This window comes from Kryptolebias marmoratus, linkage group LG15, assembly GCF_001649575.2.
Source record: "Kryptolebias marmoratus isolate JLee-2015 linkage group LG15, ASM164957v2, whole genome shotgun sequence".
Lineage (NCBI taxonomy): Eukaryota > Metazoa > Chordata > Actinopteri > Cyprinodontiformes > Rivulidae > Kryptolebias > Kryptolebias marmoratus.
In genome coordinates, this window is record NC_051444.1 from 4,055,247 (window position 1) to 4,071,020 (window position 15,774).

At 43.7% G+C, this 15,774-nt stretch overlaps 1 protein-coding gene across 1 annotated transcript; it reads left to right on the forward strand.

Moving 5' to 3' along the window:
- Positions 1-6,503: 6,503 nt before the first annotated feature.
- LOC108251268 (ephrin-B2a-like) lies at positions 6,504-14,659 on the forward strand. Its single transcript, XM_017441508.3, has 5 exons — positions 6,504-6,843; positions 8,097-8,380; positions 10,356-10,448; positions 12,098-12,202; positions 13,088-14,659. The coding sequence occupies exons 1-5, from the start codon at positions 6,728-6,730 to the stop codon at positions 13,483-13,485; spliced, it is 996 nt and encodes a 331-aa protein (XP_017296997.1). The 5' UTR covers positions 6,504-6,727; the 3' UTR covers positions 13,486-14,659.
- Positions 14,660-15,774: the final 1,115 nt, after the last annotated feature.

Sequence of the window (15,774 nt, forward strand, 5' to 3'; positions counted from 1 at the left end):
TCTGTAAAGCTGGCGTTTTTTGTGACTAGCTGTGGCGGCCATCTTTAATCAGGCTGACCCCGAACGATAATGATTAATGCCTTCTCTGGTTTTGGAGATATTTAGCTAACAGCCCGTTTGGTTACCCGGATGATGGGATTGACTTTAAACTTCATACTTTAACTTTTCTTCAGCAGCAGAGGAAAAACTTTCATTTCTTCCCAAATTTTGACTTTTCAGCGAGCAGGAGGGGCAGTGTGTGCGTGACACGCTGTGAATTTCCAGTACGCGAACAAACGGGGCCCCCCCCTGCTGAAAGTGTGCCTCTTCCCCCGCCTCCTCATCTACTTTCAGTCTTTTCCCTTCAGCTGCGACAGCGCCACTTTGGGTTCCCCCCCCCCCACCGAAACGCTCGGGAATGCGGCGTTCCTGACTGCCGGCCGGTCGGGTGGAAGGAAGGGAGCGGAGAGGTCGGTGGGGGGGACGCAGCGGGCTCGTGGCGCAGGGCCGCTGGTCGCTCGGAGATGAGCGGGTGAGGAGGCCCCGGGGAGGGGGAGGCACCTGCTTTCTCAGAAGTGGCTGGTTACCACAATAAAACGCCGTTTGGTTCTGGGTGGCAGCCTGAGGCCCGCCGCGCATCCTGACAGTCATTTTCTGCCCAACAGGGTCCCCGTCTCAAAATCCCCACAGGTGACGGCGCCGCAAACCGTCAAACAGAGATCCAGTTCATTTCACGACCACCGGAGTCATAACGCTCAGCCTGATAAGAAACGGGCGCTTCAGATCTGTTCGAGTAAAGCTGCCGGCACAAAAGTACAATATTTTAATGACCCGTGACTCATATCATGTGACTGCAGACAGAAAAAAGCTTAAAACATCATTTATAAATACAATATTATTATTTTTTGTGGATTGCTGGTTTAGAAGGTTGGTTCTTGTGGCTTTTATACTTTTCAAAGTCTTTAACTCTACATACAGATAGTTTCCCACATAGGCGGTACGGTAGTGAAGTGGTTGGAGCCGTTGTCTCACAGCAAGGAGGTCGCAGGTTCGCCTCCCGACCTTCCTGTGTGGAGTTTAGATGTTTCCCCCGTCTCTGTCCCACAAACCAAACACATCAGTGTTAGGTTAATTCACAATAACGTGTCCCGAAGTGTCTTCAGAGATGTCCTCTGACCTGCGGGACCATGTCTGTGTCCTGAGGCATCTTCAGAGACGTCCTCTGATGACCTGCGAGACCACATCTCTGTGTCCCGAGGTGTCTTCAGAGACGTCCTCCGACCTGCGGGACCACATCTCTGTGTCCTGAGGTGTCTTTAGAGACGTCCTCTGACCTGCGGGACCACATCTCTGTGTCCTGAGGTGTCTTCAGAGATAGTTTCATTAAAAAGATTAGATTGTTCTTCTTCTGTCTCGTCTAACGAACACGTTTTGCTCCGGTTCAACCCAATTTAAAACAGCTTATTGTTCAATTATTGTCATTTTTTTCTTCTGTTCCATTCAGTCTAATTATAAATCAAATATGTTTTCTTTTTATTTCAATTAAAGACAATCTGGTTCAAGTAAATTGTGTTATTTTATCTCCTATTCAACCCAGTTTAAAATTCAATCCAGTTCTCGATCAATTTGCCTTTTATTCAGCAGTTATTTATTTATAGATTCTGTTATAAATATAAATCTAAAAGTTTTATCTCTTTTTATTGTTTCAATTAATGACACTCCGATTCAAAGCAATTATAATTTAATCAGACACATCAATTCAATCCTGATATGATTCAATTATAGTCAATTCTTCTTCCATTCAACTCAGACAGTTCAATTAATTTTAATTATAATTTAAATATTGCTTCATTTCTTTCCTGTTACTTCAATTAAAGACAGTCCAATTCAATTCAGTTATGATTCAGTTTAAGTTTTATTCAACTCAGTTAAAGGCAGATCCATTGAATTTAATTATTGTTCAATTTTCCTCCATTTTGTCTCAGACAATCCAGTTATAATTCAATTAAAAAGAGTCCAATTCAGCGCAATTAGAATTCTCTTATCAGCTGTTTTCCTTCTGTTCAGTTCAACTGAAAACAGTCCAATTGAATCGGATCGTTGTTCAGTTAAAGTCAGTTTATTCAACCCAGTTACAATTCAATTATTCTTCTGTTTCTTCTTATTTATTCAATTAAAGACAGTCCAATTCAGTTCAGTTTAACTTTTAGTCAACTCAGTTAAAGACTGATCCATTGAATCCAATTATTGTTCAATTTTCCTCCATTTTGTCAGGGACAGTTCAGTTCAACCCATTTATTATTCAATTATAGTTCTGTTTCTTCTTATTTGTTCAATTAAAATAGTCCAATTCAATGCAATTATGATTCAGTTTGAGCCAAGCTTCCTTCTGTTCAACCGAACTCAGTCCAGCTGTTGTTCAATTATAGTTAATTGTCTTAATTGAATCAATTCAATCCAGATACTGTTCGATGATTTCATGAATTCAGTTGATTTGTTTCCTGTTTTAGTTCCGTTTAGGACAGTTTGGTTCAGTTTCTTCTCCAGACGGGACAGAAAACAAAACAAGTGAAAGCAGCAAAGATGGAGGCTGATGGTTTGAACTGGAGTTGTGCGTTCTCTGACGGGGAAGGATGTCGAACATCGTGAGGCGTGGGCGTGAAGACGGGGAGATTTCAGTCCGAGCACGTCACTCACACTCAGTCCCTTTTCCTGTCGTTGACGTGAGACACGTTGGAACTTGTAATAAATCGAGCTGCCGTCACATCTGTGAAGGTTTTCACCGCCGCTGCCGTCGTCGTAGCAGAACCCAAGTGTCTGAAGCGAGCTTTTCTGTAGGCAGGATTTACATAAAACACAAGAGATTCGAGAGAACCAAAAAATTTTTTGTCTTCAAAGAAAGAGAGGAAGGGAGGGGGGGGGGGGGATTTTTTTTCATGAGTCACACACAAGTGTATAAAATGAGCCTCGAACGAGAGGGTGAGAGACGGCAGAAGAGCAGGGACCTGAGGCAGGAAGTGGCGTCGACGTGGAGACAGGTCAGTCGCATTTTGACACTTTTTGATTTAGATTCTGAGCTGCGGAGCCGGAAACTTTAACTCCCCGAGCAAGTTTTATTTCTACACGGTTTAGGCCAGAAGTAGGCAGCCCTGGTCCTCTTTGGGCCACCATCCTGCAGGTTTGACTTGTTTCTCTGCTTCAACACACCTGATCTGAATCAGTGGCTGATTAACAGGCTTCTGCAGGACATGAAGAGGTGATTTAACCATGAATCAGGTGTGTTGGAGCAGAGAAAGAAGGAAAACATGCAGGATGGTGGCCCTCCAGGACCAGAGGTGCCCACCTCTGGGTTAGGAGGTTAAAATGACAACAGAGGCACCAGAACGACATCCTGAACTTGTCTTTTTTTTTAAAAAAAACAAGCAGAGAATTTGGTCAAGTTGTTTTTAACCGGTGAGGAAATTAAGTGAAAGGCTGAGAAATGATTCAGCTTTTTATTTTTTATCTAAAAAACACCAAAAAGACGTTCAGAAGTAAGTAGAAAGAACCAGAAAATTATCTCTCATTCAACCAGTTTCTCTGTGTTTTTCTTGCCCCCTGCAGGACGTCTTCAGCAGCTTCAGAGGTGAGGCTGAGAGGTCCAGGTCCAGGTCCAGATCCAGGTCCAGGTCCAGGTCCAGGTCCAGGTCCAGGGTCAGGACCAGGTCCAGATCCAGGTCCAGGTCCAGGTCCAGGTCCAGGTCCAGGCCCAGACCCAGGTTGAGGTTAATGCTAATCGTGATAGGGGTTGTGTTTCACCTGACACCTAACATGCTAGCATTAGCTTTACCCTGGGAGATCTCACCGACACCCGGACAGAACCGAGCAACGTTAAAGAACCGGACTCCGGGGGAACATTTCCCAGAGGCTCCGTCGTTGTTGCCTCAGTCGCCTCTCAGGTCATAAAACTTGATTTTAGAAAGGCGTTAGTCACTGTTTCTCCATCCAGATGCCAACGAAAATCTAACAATTCGACGAAAAACTCTCATAGTTCTCAGATTTCATCACAGGTGATTTACTTTTCAAAGATCTTTGGATTTACTTCATTTTCTTGTAAGTTTACCAAAGATGATCCCATCTGGAGCAACTTTTCCTGCAACTCTTTGCTGTTTTGTCCCAGTATTTCCTTGTTCAATCACTCATTCTGACTCCGGGGTGCTCATCTTTCAGGGATGAGTTGGATTATTTTAGTTTTATTTTGAAAATCTCTGGCTGGTTCTTGCCTTGCATGAGTCTCCACAAGCAGTGCACAACCTTTGTTAAACTTGTAACACTGTTACAATAAAAACTGAATGTACAAACAGGATAAGACTTGTTGATTTTTGTTTGTTTGTTTTTCTGTTAACCTGTTCGACCAAAACCACACAATTCATTCAGTTCTGGGAAAAAGTGCCACAGATCTTTTCTGTTTTTGCTTTTTTGTCAAACTTAAATGTTTCAAATCAGCAAATGTTGATATCAGACAGATATAACCTGAGTAAATACAAAATGCTGTTTTTAAATGGGGATTTAATTTATTAAGGGGGAAAAAAGCGAAACTAAACCAACCTGGCCCTATGTGAAAAGTAGTTTCCTCCATTGTTAAACCATGAATTAACTAATTCACCCAGGCCTAATTAGTACCAGACCTGTAAAATCAAGGAAATTATCCACACATGGAGAATACATGGAACAATGGTGATCCTCCCAGGAGCTAACCAAAATTACTCCAAGAGCCCATCAAAGACTCATCCAGGAGGTTCCAGAAGAACCCTGCAGGCCTCGTCTGCCTCAATTAAAGGTCAGAGGTCATGATTCAACAAGAAGAAAAAGACAAAAATGGGAGCGTTCCAAGGCCAGAACCGCTGCTGAGCAAAAAGAACACAAAGGCTCGTCTCACGTTTAGCAAAAAGACCTTCAGGAACATATTCTGTGGACTGATGAGACAAAAGTGGAACACATCCTACCCCCAGCCAAACACGGTGGTGGTAGTGTGATGGTCTGGGGCTGCTTTGCTGCTTCCGGACCTGGACAACTTGTGGAAACTGATGGAACCATGAATTCTGCCTTGGAGGTGCTGATCTTCACACTCGGCTGCAGGTCACGACACGACAACGCCAGCAGGACGACGTCATCCGCAAACAGCAGGAGAATGAAATCCTCGTTTAAAATCTGCGTTTTGTGTTGACTCAGGTTGTCTTTGTCTGGTGTTGACATTGGTTTGCTGATCGGACAAAAACAGAAGAGCAGAAAAAGAAGAAGAAATCTGCAAGAAGAACACTGTTTCACGTCCCTGTTTTTTTTAAAAAAGGGCAACTCTGCTTTGTTTTTGTGTATCATAATCTGTCTGCCTGGAAATCTGTCATGTTTGGTCTCTACTTGAAGGCAACCAGAGGACAATAAAAGCACTCTGTGTGTCTGAGGAGACACTCCTCTGTCCTCTGTCCTCTGCAGATCTGAATGAATAAGAGACGGACATGCAGACGTCTGTGTGCTGCTGTAGTCTCGGGGTCTTTAGGTCGTGTGTAATCTCTGTGTCGTTAGTCCAGACGCCCTGAAAATGAGAGGATTACTGACTCGACCGCCTACATGGAGACTAAACCGGGCTTAGAAAAAATAAAAACAATAAATCCAGCTCGTCCCGGTCGATCCTTACAACAAAACGGCATTGATCGAACAGAAATAAAACAAACTCTCACTTCCTTTGCTGATTTCAAGTTGTGTTTTCAGTGAATTCTGGGCTTTTTGTTTTGTGTTTATTTACAGAAATCATCATTAATGTAAACAGTTTCTCAATTTATTCACCTAAAAAAACACCTCGAGATTAATCAAACTGCCAGGATGCCACTTTATGCTTTAATTTTGACAGATATGATTGTTTCTCTGGTTTCATTTTACACTTTGGTGAAAAGCAAATATCTCTAAACTGACTGATTTTTAATTCGGACTAAATAAAAGGTTAAGTAGTGTTTTATGGACTGCCGTCACGCTTTAAACATAAATGTGAGGATCTCACTGAATTTATCCTCTCAGAGCCGGAGGAAATAAAAAAGGAAAACTTTCTGCAGAAGACAAACTTTTATTAAACCGTTTTTGTTTGATACCACTTGCTCTGCGTTTTATGGACCTGATAAGAGGATTAAAGATTGTATCACTAACATGTTGTTGGAAATAATATATAAAAAATAAAAGCAGTTCAGATAAAAAATGAAAGTTTTAAGGCACACAAACTCACACTGGTTTGGATGATGCTTTTCTTGGCTCTTTAGTTCGTTTAAAAACTGAATTAAATCCTAAATTAAGATGAACTATGAAGGATAAAAGCCAAAGTGGTGAAGGTTTGAAGGAAAAGTGGGATTATATTATTAAAAGTTGTGCTTTAAAAGCAATCCGTGCCACGTTTTTAACGAACAGAATGAAGTCTTTAAAAAGCCAAATGAAATAAAGGGATTAAAAGGACCAATCGTGTCTCTGCTCTGCCCTCAGGAAGCTCAGGAATGGCCGGAAGAGGCAGTCAGCTGATCCCTCTCCGACACTCCGCGCGCGCCTCCCGTCTCCTGGATGACCGCGTTTGGCTCATCTTTACGCGCGATGCGGAGGATCTCCTGCGGCTCGGGGGGGCTGCTCTTAGGTGCGTGGCGCTCACCTGGATCCGCGGGACACGCGCACAGGGGACTCACCTTCCGGCCCCTTCTATGATACTCGCCGAGGGCGCCGTTGATTTCCTGGGATGGGGAGAAGCGCGCGGAGCCGCGGCGCCGCGCTCCTGCTCATCGCCGCGGCCGCGGTGTGCGCGTGCCGCGCCGCCACGCTGGAGTCCGTCCACTGGAGCAGCTCCAACCCAAAGTAAGCAGCTGGAGCCATAAAATCATCAGAAATGAGAGATTTAATCCGTAAAACCTCTCAGCTGTATCGGTTTTCTGCTCTTTCTCATTGAAAATTGAGCCAATTTGTTTTTTTCTAAATGCAACAAATTATTTGATGATATTTTTTTGCAGAATCCCTCATCAGAAGTCCATAAACCGGTGTGCTCAGAGTGATTTTTATGATTAAAACAAAGAGAACTCTGTGTTTAAAGTGGCTCCAACTTGTTTTCTCTGATCATAAAAGTAAGAATTTTAACAATAATCTGTTTTTCTGAGCTCATGAAGGGTTTTAGTCAGAAACGGGTCTGACTGAAGCTGGGTGGACCAAAAAATTTAAAATCTTTTTGTATGTTCCTGCAGATGTCCGCTGCACCTCTGCAGGGCTTATTATTATTATTATATAACCAAATTAATGTTTATTTACTGTATTCAGAATATAAATAAATCTCACTTCAACCACATAAAACAACAAAAACTAATTTTTAAATCTGTACTCTACAGTCAAGATTTCAAAATTAAAGGCACTCGCTGCAAAATATGAAACCAAACTTTAAGAAAAAGGTTCCGTTTGAAAGAGCTGATATGAGGTTCTGAAAAGCGGGTCCACAGTCAGTGTAAACAATCCGCTGAGTCACACGATCCACCTGTGAAGGTGGACAAACATGGCGTAGAATCTGGACGGAGACGTTTAGGCGGAAACACGGAAGAGGACCTGCCGCTGAACGTGAAAGAAAAGAGATAAAATATCAAAACTTTTACCAAACGACTGCTAGACCCAGAAGTTTACGATAAGACCTGTTTTATACGTTTTTAATTTTTAACACATTAACCAGCGATATGAGAAAAACGTGTGGGTTTTGTTTCCTGCGTCTTTGCAAAGAGGCGCTTTAATCTCTAAGAATTATTAAACTGGAATCACAGATTATTCAAAAGGAAAAGGATAAATAAAGGAGGAAGAAAAGGAAATTGTTGAATGAATGAATGAATGAATGAATGGGCACTAAGTGGATGGGTCTGGCCCCCTCCTGGACCCCCCCATAGCCACGGCCCTGGTTCCAGCACCAGTTTTCTGACTTCATTAACTCAAACTTTAAAGGACTTAAAAAGAAGCCGTCCTGCTGTTGATGTTAGAAGTTAAAAGCTCTCCTCCTGTATGATTCATCAGCTCGAGGAAAGGATTTCACACTCATGCTGCGCTTCTTTCAAAGACCTTCTCTCTCTTCTTCCACGCAGATTCATCCCCGGTCAGGGGCTGCTCCTCTACCCTCAGATAGGGGACAAGATGGACATCGTGTGTCCCCGGGTGGAGGTCTCCGCCGGCGGGAAGGAGGAGTTCTACAAGGTCCACCTGGTATCCAAAGCTCAGATGGAGAGCTGCACCGTCAACAAGGCGGACATGCCTCTGCTGAACTGCGACAAGCCCGACCGGGACGTGAAGTTCACCTTCAAGTTCCAGGAGTTCAGCCCCAACCTGTGGGGGCTGGAGTTCCTCAAGGGGAGGGACTATTACATCACCTGTGAGTTCTCCTGAGGCCTTGTTTCGTTGCATGTAAATGTGAGCGACTCTGGAAGAAAAAGCTGCTGGTTCCCACAGGTGGATTCTGAATCACTGCAAGCGATTGTTTCCCTTTTTTTTTCCTGTAAGATGAGACTTTTACCCTCCACTTCCTCACACTTTGTCAGTTTGAGTGAGAATCAGAGAAGTGTGGCCTCGTTACGGGAGCGCTGTCGGTTGAAGCAGCATCTCAGGGGCCGGCGATGCATGAGATGGAGAGCGAGTCCGACCAAGAGCTTACATGCTCCAAATCACACGAGGCTTTTACAGCATCAGGCAGATTTGACGGGAGCTTTCAGTCCAGCGCGGCTTGTAGCCCGTGAGATGTTATCTGACCTAAATGCTGCTAACAAGTCTGCGTGTGCGTGAGTGACAGGGGTGAGGCAGAGTCTCTGCCCTTCTTAAAATGGCCGAAGCATGTTTTATTCATTTCATATCTTATTCCGAAGCTGCATGTAGAGCCGAACTCATTAGTCGGTTTACTGGTTGGTGGATTCAGCTGGAGAGTTGAGCTCAGTTTGCAGTTTATTAGCTGCACCTAACTGCAGGTAATCCCGTCTGCAAACCTGCAAATCGTCTCTTTAAGGAGGTAAATCACATCTGCTGAAAAGGTTACGAGCACCAAGTGTCTTTCGTGCTGTAGATGGCTTCTTGGAGGATCTCAGTTTGGAGAGAAAGACTTTAATCCTGACAGACTCGGCTGAGGAAAGACGGGCGCCATTTTTAAAACCAGCTCCAGTTTCAAGAGTCTGATCGTGGTTTATATAAACTCGTACAGAGCCACTGGTTTCACATTTCATGAAGTATCAGGATGCTCCTGCAGGACGTGCTCCTGGCTGCACAGGGCGTGCTACAGGTACCCGCTGCTGCTAGCTGTGCCTGCAGACAGCCGAAAGAATTCTCTGCAAACAACCGTTTTAAAGCTGCTCTTTGCAAACCATAAAATGAAACTAAAACGATTCTCCTGAACTTAAACTAAAGAGATTGCTCCAGTAGTTTCCCCCAGATGTGCTGAGATGAAATGCAGGTACGCACTGGATGTAAACAAAGCGCTCAGCTGGGTCTGCTGAAAGCAACGTGGAAGCCCGAGTCACAGGATTGACCTTCGTAAGGTTCTGTGTCGGTAAACAAATATTCTGGGAGCGAGGAGATGATGTTTAGGTGGAAATATAATCTGAAAAAAGAGAAAAAATGAGTAATAAATATCAGGGCTCAGCATTCAAACACAAAACCTTTGCTCAATCTCCCCAGGAGAGCGTTTAGCTCGTCACTTTGGGCAGAATTAAACTTTGTTTCGCCAAAGTGACTGTCTGCAGCAGGTAAGATATTAACCTTTCTGCAGAAGCAAACTTCAAAACATATGAGTCACAACCAGCAGCAAGAATCAACACCTGAAATAAATGTGGAGTGTATTTTTTTTTTTTTTTAGTGAGGTAAATGTTCCATTTGTTTACATCAGCGGTGTCCAGTCCTGGTCCCAGAGGTTTTAGATGTTTCTCTGCTCCTCAGCAGCTCTTTAAGTTCTGCAGAAGCCTGATAATAAATCACAGCAGAGAAACACCTGAAACCTGCAGGACGGTGGTCCTCCGGGACCAGGACTGGACACCGCTGGGTTACCGGAGTCAGCCACCGGGGGGCGCTCGTCCGTGGTGGCTTCAGCTTCCGGCTTCCGGTCCTGTTTCTAGTTTTGGTACATCTCAATGTTCTGACTCTCCACCATGACAGACTTGCAGCCCTGAATATGCTTAAACCTTTGTTTTCCTGCTTTTTTTTCCATTTATCTTTATAGTAAGAATATATAAATATTTGTAAATATCTCGATGTGTTTTGTGAACCACTCGATGTTTGTTCTTTAGGGCTGACTTTAAATAAAGCTGATTTCTTTAAGTTTTGTCTCGTTCCAGCTCGTTTAACTGTCGTCTCTTCTCGTCCACCAGCCGTGTCCACGGGCTCTCTGCGGGGGCTGGATAACACCAGCGGAGGGGTGTGTTGGAGCAGATCCATGAAGCTGGTGCTGAGAGTCGGTCAGAGTAAGCAGCACGCGCTTCCATCTCACAGTTTTTTTCTCCATCCTCTTTGAATTTACCTCGATAATCTGATGAATTACTGTAAAACAAAACAAACCACCAGCAGATTACAGCCATTCTTGCATGGGATCCCTGGATTTTAAAGTCATTTTTATCCTTTTATTCAATAACTTTATATGTTTGTGTTTCCTCCAGATATTAAACATGCAGCTCCTACGTCTCTGACCTCAGAAATCTGAAGTGTTATTTGCATTAATTATTCATTTCTTCCGCATTAGAGATGAAAAAAATCAACATTTGGAGCTGTTTTCTCACCGTGTTTACAAACATTAGGGGAGTAAACAAACCTCTTAGAGCAAAGGAAACCCTGATAACTGATGTTGTTTTAATCTGCAGATCTGGATTAACAGATCCTTATTTTCCTGAAGTTTCTGTTCAGGCCAGTGGTGAATTAATCATAACGCAGTGAAGCGAAAGTTAAAAGACTCCGGCGTGAAGTGAGCTGTTCCGGCTGCAAACATAAAATAATAATAAAAACCCCTGAAACGTGCAGAAATGTTGATTAATGAGCGCCGACCCGGAGAACATTTCATTTGGTGTTTACAGTGTTTTTGCCTGCGTGTCGGTGTGTTTGTTCAGTGGTTTACGAGATATTTTGCTAACACACACACAAAGTTTCATTAGATGCACGTCCACAGCTGTTGGATTCAGCCAGATTCAAGATGGCCACCACTAATTGACCTCGAACACACAAAAAAAGGTACAACTCAGTCAGTTTTACAAACACTGAGCTGAAGTTTGGTGTGGTGGTAGCTGAGAGTCATCAAGGCGGCGGGCGATATGCATTCCTTCAAGGAATCTTTTTTTTTATGTAAAAGAATAAAACTGTTAAGCAGAACTCAGTTAAAAGTTATAAGTTCTCTTAAATGTTGGTAATTACTCTTTAAGCTGGTAGTTAATTCTTTTATTCCGTTTCCAACCAGTTGACTCGTTTGGACCAAACCAATCTGCTGCCAGCTGGTGGCGACAGGCAGGACAGAATATTTAATTTTAAAGGAAATAAAACGGAGAAGGAGCTCCACTTCCGGGTGTTCTCAGTCAGTTAGGAACCAAAGGGAAGATTTAAAACGACAACCTTGAACTCCAGAACCGCACGTTCAGCTCAGACTGGTTCTGTGGAGGTTTTAGAACCACATTTTATCGGTTTCAGCACGAGCTGTTTGATGGATTTCACCTCTTTAAACTCGCTCAGAAGCTTTGATTGGTTTGAAATTATTCAGATTTTATGACATTTCCTTAAAGCCACTGAGGAAAATCTACGCCCGTAAAATGTTTCCTAAACAGCCACCCGGTAGATGAGAAGGAAGTGGCGCTCTGAGACTGAACCAAGTAGGAGGAGAAAATCGTCATTTTTCCAGTCGAGAAAACTGAAAGTACCAGCTGTGGCAGGAAACCGAGACCTTCTGTCACTTGAGTGGTTTAGTTTTTTTTTAAAACCAAAATCTGCATTTTTTCCTCTGCTTTAACTCTGACGTGAAACCCTGACAGGGGTGACGTCACCGGGGTTTCGGTTGAGTCATTCCTCGACCCGAGGCCGTCCACGCGGCGCGAGCTCGTTCTGATCTCCTCGCGTTTCTGCTTCCTGCTTCCAGACGCTTCCGATCCGCTTCCGACCCTTCAGGAGTCTCCGACCAGGTTCCCACCTGCGCCGCCCAAGTCCAAGGCCAAGGACTCCCCCGCCAAAGGAAACACAAAAGGTAAAAGTGGCAAAAATAAAAGATTCCTAAAGTTGAGGTTTGGACCCACTGTGGGGTCTGAAGAGGATCTATAAATAACATTATTATTAATATATTTCACCTAAACGGTTACAAAGAGCTAAAACCATCAGATTCCCAATAAGACTCATCTCTGCAGCTTTTATTTTGAAGGTTAAAAGCTGAAAAGAGGTAACTTTAAAAATCATTATCTTAGGATAGGATTATAATTTGCTTGAATAAATAAAGTTATTCAGACTTTTATCTTCCAGCTGATCCACAGCGAGTCGTCCTCCATCTAACTCTGTCTTCTGCGTCCTCTGTCCTCCTCTCTAACTGCATCCATATATGTCCTCTTTGTCTCTAACATCCTTCTGTCCCTCCTCTGGACATGTCCAAACCGTCTCAGTCTCTAATTTTATCTCCCAGTCCTTCAACCTGTGCTGGACTTCTGATGTCCTCATTCCTGATCCTGTCCATCCTCGTCCCTCCAAACATCTTCAGCTCTGCCACTTCCTGTTCTGTCTCCTGTCTTTTTGTCTCCAAACTGTCCGACCTAACTGCTCTCACCACTGTCTTGTAAACCTTTCCTTTGACCTTTGACCTTTGCTGCCAGCCTTTTCTCACAAATCGCTCCTTCAGTTTATTTACGCAGCACCAAAGTCGTCTCAGGGCTCTATGCAACAGAAAAGACAAGTCCAAATCCTAAATCCAGTTCAGATCCAGATTCAAATCCAATAATAGTGAGTTGATTCCTTATAAATATGAAATGCCAGTTGTGCAGAATGAAAGGAAATAGTCCTGGTAGAGTTCCTTTTATTGTGGAGGTTGAGAGACATGTCTCTGTCCCAGGCTCCTGTTTGCTTCATTCTTCCTGTCTCGGGACAGATTCGGGCTCAGGAACTGGACAGTCCGGTCCCGGCGGCGTCCCCGAGCCGGGTCTCCTCGTGTGGGTAATCTCCAGCTGTGCGGCGGCCCTTCTGCTCATCGTCGTTGTCCTGTCGGTGCTGTGGAGACGCCGTCAGCGCCGCACCGCGTCCAACAGGCAGCAGCAGCTGCAGCAGCAGTCCGCCGCCGTGTCCCTCAGCACTCTGGCCGTCCCGAAGCGGGACAGCGTCGGCAGCGACAACGGTTCGGACCGCAGCAACGTGGTCTTCCCTCTGCGGCCCTCCGACAGCATGATCTGCCGCCACTACGAGCGTGTGAGCGGCGAATACGGGGCTCCGGTCTACATCGTCCAGGAGATAATGCCTCAGAGTCCAACCAACATCTACTACAAGGTCTGACCGCTGCAACGACGGCCACGAGCAGAAAAATGTTCTGAAGACGTTGGGACGTGGTGGAAAACCTAAAAAAATAACAGAATGCAATCATTTCATCATTTTACTGAATTTGATGGCAGCAACACTTTTCAAAGAAGTTGTTCCAGGAGCAACTAAAGGCTAAAAACAAGTGGTACGAATCAGAACCGGCTGGAGGAGCGTTTAGTGAGAGGACTGGGTCTAAAAAGAACCTTTTAGAGGCTGAATCTGTCAGAGAGATTCACCGATCTGTGAAAAACTGAAGGCTCTGTCACAAAACAGCTCTGCAAGATGGCCGCTCAGACCAGTCCCTCTTTAAGCTGTGGAGTCGGCCACGTCCTGCACAGATGTGAGCGTTCAGAAATGAAGCAAGCTTTTGCGGAACCAGAAGAGACGTGGAGCGTGTCGAACGTCTCATTCGAGTCATTTGTAGTTTTAATGTTTTATTTTCTGTTTAACTAAACGCAAAGTTTCTGTGCGTCATCATTAATCTTCCCTCGGAAATAAATCTGTTGTTGAATCCCTCCACCGGGTGGATGTGTAAACCTTTTCACACGTCACCCGTTCCGCTTCTGTTCCGCCTCCGTTCCGCCTCCGTTCCTACACTGTTCCTCCACCGTTCCTCCTCCGTTCCTCCACCGTTCCGCCTTTGTTCCGCCTACGTTCCTCCACTGTTCCGCCTTTGTTCGGCATCCATTCAGCCTCCGTTCCGCCTCCGTTCCGCCTCCGTTCTGACCTCCCTTCGCGACATAAAGACACATCAGGTCTGGGCTGATGTGTCAGTTTTCTTTACATTTTACGCGACGCCCCAACGTTTCAGGAATGGATGTTCTTTAAACAGAAGCTGTTCTGGTTTATTGTTTAGTAAGACGACAACTGATGCACAAAATGTTGCTTTTATGAGGAAACTGGCATCAGAACATCGTTTTTTTTATGAGATGAGGTTAGTTTTATCACATTTATTTATGAGAAAAGTACTTTTTTTTTACTGTCACAAACGCCAGCTGCTGATGAACACACAGATTTAATTTAATTTAATTTAATTAATTTAACGATGAACAGGAAGAAAAGACCATTCATTCCAACATTTAAGGATTTCACATCGGTGTGTTGTGTAATTGTGTTTGAAATGCTGTGAAGTGAAATGAAAATAACGATTCTGTGGATTTTATTAAAATAAATTTTTTTAAAAAAAGCTCCTATGTCGTTGAAATTCCTGCATAAAACTTTGACCTTAATTCAAGGATGAATAACAGTTTTTAATTCTCTGTAAATTGTTTTTTTCTGAATGTGCAACAAGGTAAAGAAAGGAGGAAAATAAACAGAAGAAAGTGATGAAATAAGAGTTTGAATTAGAATAAAAATCACAGGACGTCTTCTTCATGTTAGTAAAACCATCTGGGTCATCGCTGATGTTTAAACCGGCTTTTTTTTTTTTTTTTTTGGTGCACATATTTGTATGAATTTACTCTAACATTTTTGTCGTTATTCACGACAACAGCAAGCTGATTCTCTGACACTGAAACTTTTTTAAAATCCAGCTTTGAGGGGAAGTATTTGGAAACTCCCGGCATCGTTTCGAGGGAAACCACGACTCGTGCGTCAGGATGGTGGCGAGTAGACTGATGTTTCTGCCAACAACCTACCAATCTAACAGTTTTCACGGTCGTTGAAATCCAAACATCACGGCGCGAGATTAAACCTGCAACGTTTTTCACCATCGCCCTGTGAAATCAATTGTTTCCGTGAAAACGGGGCCTAACTGATCAGACTCCAAACATTTCTTTTCACTTCAACTCTTAACCCGCCTGTGGAAAGATGACGAACAGTCATTATCTTACCTGTTTCCACATCAGCTCCTTGAATGACCTTATAAACACAGACGTTTTGGGTGATTCGGTTACAAAATGGGAAATCGAACATAAAAAGGTTATCCTGAACTGTATCAGATGGTGAAGTTAAGACTTTACTCCAGTAGTTTTCTAGATATTCTGATCTACAATCCTGAATACGGGTCCACGTTCAACGTACAAACAAACAAAATACTTTTATCTGCACACTTTACCCACAAATCTGAGTGAAAATACATCAAAATGATCAGACTTCTCAACGCCAAACAGCTCCTCTGTGGACGTTACACGTAGCTGCTTATAAACTTTTAATTTAAGTACAAATGAGCGAATTTTTGAGGGAGGGATGGATGGATGGATGGATGGATGGACGGATGGATGGATGGATGGATGGATGTACGGATGGATGGATGGATGGATGGAT